The sequence below is a fragment of the Rhincodon typus genome, chromosome 39, assembly GCF_021869965.1.
Source record: "Rhincodon typus isolate 14 chromosome 39, sRhiTyp1.1, whole genome shotgun sequence".
Lineage (NCBI taxonomy): Eukaryota > Metazoa > Chordata > Chondrichthyes > Orectolobiformes > Rhincodontidae > Rhincodon > Rhincodon typus.
The window spans coordinates 6,033,965-6,045,480 of NC_063370.1; the positions used below are offsets into that span (position 1 = coordinate 6,033,965).

At 46.6% G+C, this 11,516-nt stretch overlaps 1 protein-coding gene across 1 annotated transcript in view; it reads right to left on the minus strand.

Moving 5' to 3' along the window:
- Positions 1-5,411, minus strand: part of ppp1r13l (protein phosphatase 1, regulatory subunit 13 like) — a 30,585-nt gene extending 25,174 nt beyond the window's left edge. The window contains exons 1-2 of the mRNA XM_048618207.1: positions 5,239-5,411; positions 3,640-3,761 (exon numbers count right to left, since the gene is read on the minus strand). Coding sequence (XP_048474164.1) covers positions 3,640-3,761; positions 5,239-5,243 — 127 coding nt within the window. The 5' untranslated portion in view covers positions 5,244-5,411. The remainder of the gene's footprint in view (positions 1-3,639; positions 3,762-5,238) is intronic.
- Positions 5,412-11,516: the final 6,105 nt, after the last annotated feature.

The following is an 11,516-nucleotide window of genomic DNA, read 5'->3' on the forward strand; positions in this document are numbered from 1 at the left end:
TAACTCTGATTTCTCTCCACAGATGCTGCCAGACCTGCTGAGCTTTTCCAGCAACTTCTGTTTTTGTTTCAGATTTAAGCATCCGCAGTTCTTTGAGTTTTTAGAAGTCTGACAAGCTTATATTTCAATACTTTTAAGTCGCCAATTCAGGCTTAAAAGGACTTTTTCCAGGCAATTTCTTTCGGATTTGCATTGTCCTTTGAACAAGTGCTTCCTGACATCATTCCTAAATGGTCTGCTCTGAATTTAAGGCTACACCCTTCTGCTCTGGAATTCTCTCAGCTCCATCACCTCAGATAACGTTCACTTCCTCTATCTACCTTATCCAGGCCAAGCTATCAAATCAATGGCTTACACTTGCTCCCAATTCTTATAAATTACTCCCTAATCTTCTACAGTCAAAGGAGCACAAGCCCAGGGGGCTTAGTTGGATGAGCATCAAATTTTTAATCTTAGGGCCCAGGGATGAAGTCCCTGCCTGGGTGTCGCTTGACCTCAGACAGGGGGCCCTCTTGTACTGCTGTGGTAGTGTCCCTATCCCTGGACAGGAAGGCCCAGATTCAACTCCCATCTGCTCCAGAGGGTATTAATAGCTGTCTGAACAGGTCGATTAGAAAAATAGGTAAAATAATTTTTTTTTTTTTTTTTTTTAAAACAAGCTTTGGTGACCTGTCCTTTCGACCGAACCCTATAAAACCCACTGTGCAGATTCCAATGAACCTGCCTGAAAAGAACAAATACATACTTATCTTGTAATTGCCCTGACATTAGATGCCTCAAAATTCTTTACCACTAATGAAGCACATTCTGAAGTCCAGCCACCGTTTTAATGTAAGAAACTAAAACAGCCAATTTTCTCACGGGAAGTTCCCACCAACAGACATGTGGTGGTGACTGAATAATGCTTTTTTTTTAAAACCAAAAAAATTACGGATGCTGGAAATCAGGAACAAAAACAAAGTTGCTGGAAAAGTTCAGCAGATCTGGCAGCATCTGTGATGGAAATAACAGATTTAACGTTTCGGGTCCAGTGACCCTTCATCAGAAATGAACTGAACTGAGATGCTTTTTTTTGGTTGTCTAAGCAGTAGGTATCAGCCAGGCAATGGGGTGAACTCCCCTTCACTTCTGCAAAGTGGGACTTCTTTGGTTTTTAAATGAAAGACAGAGCTATATGTGGAAAAATCCAGCTCTCTGATACTGAGGTTGTGTTCACCTGAATCATCTCAGATACTGTGGGATAGACTCTCTGCTATCGATCAATCTGAATGGTATTAGTAATTAACCACACAAGGTCTTCAGCAGAAAGAAGTTTTAATCCTAATAAACAGACTAGGTTTATCCCTTGGTGCTTGATAGCGAGGTACGTAACATCTGAGTGACACCATGCATCAGGTTTGACCCAACAGTGAACGCACAATACCGACAGCTACATGACCTAGCATCAGAACTGGTCTTACAAGATGGAACAGCAACTAGTACAAACCAACAGAACTGGTAAGTTCCTTCCAGCATCAGCCCTTTATGTCCTGATGGGTGGAGCCAATTACATGATGCCAGTTAACCCTTTAAGGTACTAACTACTTTAGAAACCAGACAGTACCTCAGAGGGTGCAGTGTTGTCTCTCAGCACTGTGCTTGGGAGCATCAGCTTGGTTTGTTGCACTCGAGCCCTAGAGCGTGGGACTTGAACCCTGAGCCCGCAACTCAGAGGCACACGTACCGCACATTGACCCACACCCAAGGAGTCTCCCGTTCCTGGGACACAGTGCCAGGAACTCAGTGCTCTGGATGGCATGGGAATGAGATGGTGGATAGAGGTAGCCCAAGAACTGGCAGTGACTACAGGGCTGTAGATAGTCAGTCTTTTTGACAATTTGTCTTGTAACATTGTTGGGCGTTTCAGTCACACAACTTCCCACGCACCACACATACAATGGCCTCAACAAAAGGGCGGCATCAACTGCATACTATTACACACTGTAGAATGCAATGTTTAAGCAATAAATGTAATACATTTATACTAATTGTAGGAGATAGTAAAGCTTTAAGAACACAAAGGGAGATTGTGAAAGACAATCATGGCCAAGGGCATCTCATATTTGTTGCATTTAACCTGACAGCTTATATTTAAAGCTCTGACTGTGTTGCAAAGAGCTTGCAAACAGGAGATCTCAGTGCAAAAGCTCTCTCTCACATGGCACAATTTTGAAATGGAGGTGCCGGTGTTGGACTGAGGTGGACAAAGTCAGAAGCCACACGATGCCAGGTTACAGTCCGATAGGTTTGTTCGAAAGCACCAGCTTTCGGTGCACTGTGTAAGGTGAAGACTTCACCAGACAAAGGAGCAGCGCTACGAAAGCTTGTGATTTCAAATAAACCTGTTGGACCCTAACCTGGTGTCGTGTGATTTCTGACCTTGACTTTGAAAAGCATCAGAGGCTTAAAAATGTTTAACTGTTGAAAATACTGAGTAGGTCAGGCAGCACCCGTGCAGGGAGAAGCAAAATTAAGGTTTCAGATGTTCTTTCACAATTGAAGGTGATTCCATGGTTGCCATTCTTATTTTCAGAGATGCACGGAAACAGGCCCTTCGGTCCAACTCGTCCATGCTGACCAGATATCTCAATCTAACCTAGTCCCATTTGCCAGCATTTGGCCCATATCCCTCTAAACCCTTCCTTCTCATGTCCCTATCCAGATGCCTTTTAAATGTTGTAATTGTACCAGCCTCCACCACTTCCTCTGGCAGCTCATACCATACACACACCACCCTCTGCGTATAAAAGTTGCCCCTCAGGTCCCTTTTAAATCTCTCCCCTCTCGCCTTAAACCTATGCCCTCTAGTTTTGGACTCCCCCATCCTGGGGAAAAAGACCTTGGCAATTCACCCTATACATGCCCCTTACTGGAATATAAACCTCTATAAGGTCACCTCTCAGCCTCCGACGCTCCAGGGAAAATAGCCCCAGGCTATTCAGCCTCTCCCTGTAGCTCAAACCCTCCAACATCTTTGTACTGAATTCAAAAATTTCATCATCTGCTATGGGAATCGAACTAGTCCTACGAACAGTGTCACCATTTCCCCTTGTCTACACGGCCTCCTGGTAAAGTCACCGACCCCCACTGTCAGAGGGGTTACAGAGAGTGAAAGGCAACGCAAGAACGGGAGCCAACGGTCCACTTAACATTACCTCTGGGTAAAGAGAGTATCCAGACAATGTTACAAGACATTTACTGAAGGGACTAAGAGTGTACAGCTCCATCGTGGGCATTGTGTGCACACAGAATCCAAGAGTGGAACGCGAAAGCCTAGGTGCCAATACTGAGCGCTCGCTAACCAGAGCCTGCTGAATCACTCTCCTGCTTGGAGGTACAACAGGAGTGGCTGGGTCACTGTGATGCCCCCCACAGTCAACCGACCAGGTGCACTGGTGAAGGAGGACTGTCAGCCGCACTCAAGGTCCAGAAGGAGGGTCATAAGGAAAGGAGAGGGTAAGGATTCAACATCTAAAAGAAAAGATAGGTGTCTAAAACCTGTCATGGGTCAGCAACAGATTCTGCTAATCATCACCTTGAACTGAGGTACTTCCACCTTTCCTGCATTCAGACCGCACACTGATATATTAGTGGACTTACCTGACAAAGTTTGGCAGATATTGGTCAAGGGTGGTGGGCCAACGTCAAACTGTTCATCAGTCATCCTTCTGGGAGTGTAAGGTGTGCTGCTGGGGCACAGCTGATCCAATAACACAGAGGCTCTGAAATCGAAAGCAGGAACATGTGAACTACATACATTACTTGCAAAATGTTTCAGGAGTTCTGTGGTGCAACGGGTAGCATCCCTGCCTCTGATCCAGGAGCTCTGGGTTCCAGCCCCACTCCAGGACATGACGGCCAAGGAAGGAGAGCTCATAACGTGACAAAATGGGTCAAGCGTCAACCTGCAAATCCGCCTGACAAGCACCAATCAGCAGCAGTAAGAGTGGGAGAGATGCCTGGTCACTGTTTGTTGGAGAGAAGGCTGGAGATCTCACCATCACTGTCCATAGCTCCGGATACAACACGCCCGAATGTTGCCAGAGCGCTCCCCTCATGACATGCAGTCCCACTGCCACACAATTTCTGGGTGAATCACCCTCCGCGCTGGAGTACCCCAAGCACTGAACATTTCAGCCACGGCTTTGTGGATCGCACTCTCATCCCACAATCTGACAATTCAAAACCCACTCCAGACACAATACAGCTCATAGTCTAGTGAAAAATCTGAAGAAGGGTCTAGACCTGAAACGTCAGCTTTCCTGCTCCTCTGATGCTGCTTGGCCTGCTGTGTTCATCCAGCCCTGCACCTTGTTATCTCAGATTCTCCAGCATCGGCAGTTCCCACTATCTCTGAAACATTGTTAAAAGTGTCATTTTTTTTTGTGGGGGGGGGTGGGGAAGGGGAAGAAGCGAAGAAGAGAGAATGCTCTTTTTAATATAGATCTCTACAGTGTGGAAGCAGGCCATTCAGCCCATCGAGTCCACAATGACCCTTCGAAGACCATCCCACCCAGTACTCTATATGCCTGTAACCCTGCATTTCCCAAGACTAACCCACCCCAGCCTGCATATCCCTGGACACTATGGGGGCAATTCAGCACGGCCAATCCACCCTAACCTGCACATCTTTGGCCTGTGGGAAGAAACCCACGCAGACACGGGGAGAATGTGCAAACTCCACACAGACAGTTGCCCAAGGGTGGAATTGAACCCGGGTCACTGGCGCCGTGAGGCAGCAGCGCTAACCACTGGGCCACCACCTGTACTTCCACCAATAATGTCAACAAAAACCAGCTTGTCAATAGCTGCTTCCAGCTGCCTGTGGAATCTTGCTATGCATGAACGGTCTGTGGCATTTCTTAAGGTACGACCACAGGCTACGCCTCCATTTAAAAAAAAGTCAAAATTAAGTGCTCCACGACGCCCTGCTGTCAGAAATAATTCCCTTCCCGGAGGATGTCTGCGTTAAGACAACTATTCACTGTCTAAATAGGGGCCTGTGGCGGCCTCTTCAACACCAGAAAATAATCAAAGGAGAAAGAAACAACAATAATGTGAAAACTCTGGCTTCAGAAGAGATCTGGACAAAAACCATGCACGCCAATTAGAGAGAAAAAAAAACAACACGAACTTGTTGACAACCGACGACGCTCTTAAGCATTTTTCTCAAAAGACAAGGAATCTGCTACTACTTACAACATGGAGAGTCTTGTGAACTGATAGGAAAAGGGTGTGTGGAATTGGTTATTGAGCACGCTCGGCAGAACCTCCGTTGAAGGACAAGACTCAGCGTGAGGGCAGCGACCTGCTTGTGGCTAAAGTGTGAACCTCACTGAAATGAAGCTGCTGGTGAGAAGGACCTGTATATCCCACTGGCTGGACACACCCACTGCTCCCTGGCAATGATTGAGTCAGCCAACGTTTGTAGGTGGGGATGTCACTCCCATTGTTCCCTCAGATTGCCGGATGTGCGGAGAAAGAGAGAGAGAGAGAGAGAGAGAGAGAGAGAGAGAGAGAGAGAGAGAAAGGGGATGTAGCCACTTGCACTACCTGTTTCACAATACTCCAAACTCCAAGACAGACAACACAAAATTGCTGGAGATCACAGCGACTCATGGAGAGAGCACGAGCTAATGCCTGGAGTCCAGATGACTTCATCAGAGCTGGCGTGGAGGGGACAGTATTTATGCAACGAGGGGGGTGAGGTTTGGAGCGCTGGAGTGGGGTGGGGTGGAGGTGGAGGTGGGGGATAGAATGTTGATGTTCAGATTAAGTGATGGGAATGTGAGAATGACAGAACAACGGCGTGTCTAACTACCAGAGATAGGGAGAACTGCAGAAGCTGGAGTCAGAGCCAACACAGTGTGGAGCTGGAGGAACACAGCAGGACAGGCGGCACCAGTGGAGCAGGAGGGTCAACGTTTCGGGTCGGGACCCTTCATCAGGACTCCACACTGTATTATGTCTAACTGGGGTGGGGGAGGAGAGAGAGGACATGGTGGGAGTACATCCCCTCCACACTTCATGTCAGCTTCGATGAAGAATCATCTAGACTGCAAACCTGAGCTTGCTTTCTCTCCACAGATGCTGCCGTGATCTCCAGCACAGATTCCAGCATCTGCAGTAATTGGTTCTTCCAAGATAGACACGCTGGGAGTGCTGACAGTGCATGGTGCAGTGGCTTTGTTTTACTTAGTTGAGTGACCGAAGCCAAGTGATAGCCTCCTCATTCACTGAGTTTAAGATGATTAGACCATCCCTCTTCTGTAAAGCAAAGCTTCGTTTATCTCATCACAAATACAAGGGATTCTTACTGAGGTCGCAAGGCTAAGGGTTGGCCACAGTCAGGCTCTGGTTTGTCCTGGACTGGATTAGCAAGGACCACTTTAACTATGGTACAGCAAATTTTGTTTAAACCAGCACCCCATTTACAGCTTAAATTACATTTCGGTTACATTCTGTGCTTTTACATTGGTTTGAGAAGGTGTGTTGATGTTTCTAACATGATTTTGAGGCTTGTTGATGCATTGAAGCTTCACTTGGCCAGGTTTTGTATAGAATCCCTGCAGTACGGAAACAGGCCGTTCAACCCAACAAATCCACACCGACTCTCCTAAGATCATCCCACCCAGACTCACCACCCACAAGCACCCCGACCCTATCCCTGTAACCCTGTATTTCCCATGACTAATCCACCTCACGCTGGGCACTATGGGCAATTTAGCATGGCCAATCCACCCTAACCTGTGCATCTTTGGACTGTGAGGAAACCGGAGCACCCGGAGGAAACCCACGCAGACACAGGGAGAAATGTACGAACTCCACACAGACAGTTGCCCGAGGGTGCAATTGAACCCGGGTCCCTGGCGCCATGAGAGAGCAGTGCTAACCACTGAGGCACCATGCTGTGCTGCCGTTTTGCGGACCTCTTGATTATCTGGGATATTTGACCAACAGGCGCACTCCGGGTCCCATAAGTGCCAGTTAATAAAAAGTTTGCTGTAGTTCTAAGACTGCCATTCCATAGGGTTTGTCCCAAGGACAAAATTTTTCCTTCAGTAGCAGCAGCGTGTACCATCTGCAAGATGCACTGCAGGAACACACCAAAACTCCCTGGACTGCACTTTCCAAACCCACGGCCACATCCATCCAGTAGGACAAGGGCAGATATGTGGAAATACCATCTCTCATCCAAAACACTCATCATCCTGACCTAGAAATACATCACCAGTCCTTCAGCGTTGCTCAAGGCAGCTCACCACCAATTTCTCAAGGGGCAACTAGGGATGTGTAATAAATGCTGGCTCAGCCAGTAATGCCCAGATCTGAGGAGTGAATTTTTAAAATAAAGAACTGTCTTTCCACCTTTCCGATTCCTTGATCCAGAGAACGTCCCCTGGTGAACCTTCCTCCAGTAGATGGCTCCTGATCTGGATTGGTGCATTCAGTTGACTGTCAACAAGATGCTGTCACTCAAAAAGGAGAGACGACGGCCCAGTGGTGTTATCACTAGGCTGTTAATCCAGAGAGCCGGCTAATGTTCTGGGGATCTGGGTTCAAATCCCGCCACAGATGGTGGAACTTGAATTCAATAAAATAATCTGAATTAAGATTCTAATGATGGCCATGAAACTATTGCCAATTGTTGGGGGAAAAACCCCATCTGGTTCACTAATGCCCTTTAGGGAAGGAAACTGCCATCCTTACCTGGTCTGGGCTGGGGAAAGAGAGTGTGTCAAAGTCAGGAATGTGTAGAGCCAACAACCTGAGTCATCTGTTCTGAAGAATGGTCACTGGGCCCGAAACATTAACGGATTTCTCTCCACAGATACTGCCAGACCAAAAACTTCTGTTTTTGTTTCTGATTTATAGCATCTGCAGTTCTTTTGGCTGTCTTTGAAACTTTGATTCCTCTGCAGTTCCTGGTTTTGACCTTCATCTCTGTAGCTGGCCTGAAGTAAACAGCAATGTCATTGGCCCAGAAATCCTGAGGCCCAGGCTCATGCTCTGAGGACACGGTTCAAATCTCACTGCAGACACCCACAATGCAGTTCATTCTGTTCCGTTATGAGGCAAAACTTGTGGTCATTATGGAGAACTCCTATGGTCGAGAACCCTTCCAATAGCTCCCACTGTGTTGGCATTAAAAACTGACTCAAGAGTCAGAGTTGCAACCAGACACTTCTGCACGTTGTCATCTGGAGCTCCAATCTTCTCTTCATCAAGAGCTCCAATCTTCTCTTCATCAAGAATGAATGATGATTTATTGTCACTTGTACTCTACAACGAGCAACATGGTAAAAAAAACAGCGAAAAGCTTCAAGTGTCACCACAATCCATTTTGAATAGTTTAAGAACAAAAAGATAAAGCTGACAGGAGGTCCACCTTTGTTCTGCCATGAGTTCTGAGCGAGTCGACCAACAATTCCTGCGCCGCTACCCCTCCACCGCCTGTGCCTGACCCACCAATGGAGTTGCCACTCTTCAGGCAGCATCTCTTCGTTGCTGGGGCCCCGTGCTTGACCCACCACCAGGGCCCCGGCTCTGCTGCCCTTCCCAGGTCCCTGGTTCCAGGCCTCCCACAACCAGGACCGGCTGCCGCACTGATAACCAGGAGTCCCTGCTCTGGGCCCACCGCAACCAGGAGACCCTGGATTCCCCAACCTGGCCAGGCCGCTGCCTTGCCAAGAGTCCCACTCTGGCCCACAGTCCTCCACGATGTCACATTCTCCGCTGACAAGAAGTAAAGGGAGGAAGGGAAGAAGTGGCCGGTCTGGAGTGGACGGGCCCAGAAGCCCAAAACGTTGCCTACCTGGCCAGTACTGCCATCGTGTGCCTGACAAGGAATCTCTCATCCCTACCGCCTGCATTAGTGCCCAACAGGAGAGATTCGCAGATTGATAATCAGCTTATTTGGCTGCATTGCAAGTGCACCTTCCTTGACCCAAGTCCTGGAGCTTCTGGCCCAGAGGCAGGCTCACTACCCACTGTGCCACCAGATCTCTGTTGCCTAAGAGGGAAAATTGAACAATTTCCTACTGGTTAGAACCCCAGACAAGTAGACCTCAATTCACTCGACAGAGACTGAGAACCACATGAGCATGAATAATTCCATAAACATGCAACCTAGAGAGATATCAGCATCAGAACTTTCAGTTACATTCTTACCCATTAACTTTCCCACCCCAATCCAGCTCTCACTATTTCACAACTTTTAGTTTATTTTAGTGCATTCATCACTAATGGCGCAAACAAAGATTTCTAACACACTACAAGGAGTGGCATCAAGCCCCAAGCATTCTCACGTCAAATCGTAATGCTCAGTTCACAGAGTCTTTTCCATTTAAACTTTTGGCAAGACTAATCAAGGATGAGTATTAAGGCAGACATTCAAGATTTTAATAAACTGACATCACCTTGGAACAAACTTTCTTTTTTCTTCACATGCTCCCCTCTCCCGTGTTGAATTTGTAACACGCAAGGCGCTGAATCAGGTAGTGCTCAGGTACAGCAAGACCAGGACAATATTCAGGTTTAGGCTGAAGTGACAAAGGACAGACTGCACACACAAGAGCCAGGCAATGACCACCTACAACAAGAGAACCTAATCATCTTCCCTCAACGTTCAATGACATTACCATCCATCACTGAATCGCCCATCAGCAACACTCAGAAGTCTCCATGGATTAGAAAACCAAATTGTATACATACTGCAGCTACAAGAGCAGGTCAGAGGTTAGGAATATTGCATAACTCACCTCCTGACTCCTCAAAGCCTGGCCACTATCACAAGTGCAGCTCCAACAACACTCAAGAAGCTCAACACCATCCAGGGCAGAGCAGCCCCCGCTTGATTGGCACCACATCCACAAACATCCCACTCCCTCCACCACCGACACACATCAGTAGTTTGTACCATCTACAAGATGCACTGCAGCAAAGTGTCAAGGCTGCATTGATAGCACCTTCCAAATCCACAACCATTACCATCTTGAAGGACAATAGCAGCAGATACATGAGAACATCGCCAAGGTGCAGGCTCCTCTCCCAGCCACTCAGATCCTGACTTGAAAACGGATCACTTCCTTCAGCGTCGCTGGGTCAAGGTTGAGGACCGTCTTCCCTAACAGCATTGTGGGTGTCACTACAGCCTAAGGACTGCAGCGGTACAAGGCAGTAGCTCATTACCACCACCTTCTCCAGGGTAATTATAGATGGGTGATAATTAACAGCCTAGTCAGCAATGCTCTCATCCCATGGAAGAATTTTTAAAAATTAAAAATTACAAAATCTACGGAGGCACAGAAAACCATGTAGTTTTACAGTGGACTTTATTTCAACTTTTATCAACACATCAACAGAGTGAAGTCTGGATTAGTTCACACTTCACTGGAGTAGAACATCCCAACTCATTTGATTGAGCTCTTGATTCAAGGTAATATAGAATTTAATCCTGAAAAAAAATCATGTCTTATCAATCATATCAGTCAGAGCGATAACTGGTGTCAATTATCTTTCAGTACATACAAATAGGATTCAGCATGCCACGCTCTCCATTGTAAACTTGAGATCTTCCACAACCAATAGACACCACAGGGGATGGAGTGCATAGCGTCATAGAGATGCACAGCACGGAAACAAAGCTTTGGTCCAACTTGTCCATGTCGACCAGATATCCTAAATTAATCCAGTCACATTTGCCAGCATTTGGTCCACATCCCTCTAAACGTTTCCTATTCATAAACCCATCCAGATGCCTTTTAAATGTTGTAATTGTACCAGCCTCCTCCACTTCCTCTGGCAGCTTATTCCATACACATACCACCCTGCGTGAAAATGTTGCCCCTCAGGTCCCTTTTAAATCTTCCCCCCTTCACCTTTAAACCAATGCATAATCAATTCCAGACTAAGCATCTTAATCCAAATAACTACCTCCCTTTTAAGATTTATTTTTGTTACAGTGCACCTTTTAAGGCATTGCCAATTAATTGATTCTTGCTAACTTAAAAATATAAATAGGAGACAGGGATTCTTGTAGTGTCCCTACCTCTGAACCAGGAGGGCCAGGTTCAAGTCCCATTCTGCTCCAGAGATGTGTGATAGCATCACTGAACAGGTCGATGAGAAAATAGGAAATTTTTTTTAAAAAGACCAAGGATTCTGTGGTGCATTGGTATTGTCCCGATCTCTGGGACAGAAGGCCAGTCCCACCTGATCCAGTGGTGCACGATTACATCTCTGGTTAGAAAATATCCCAGAAGACTGCTAGGATTGTTAGTGTTGTATAAAAGCTGATAGGCTGATAAGAATCAATAAACTCTCCATTAAAAGTGTTGTGCATCTTTGACTAGTGGAGCAGGAACTGTCTGGATTCTAATAACACTCTACATCAGTGTATAATATTAGTGTTCCAATTTCTTTCCACCCTCTACAATCTGGTTTCCATCACTCCTGAAAGCACTGACCCTCCATTC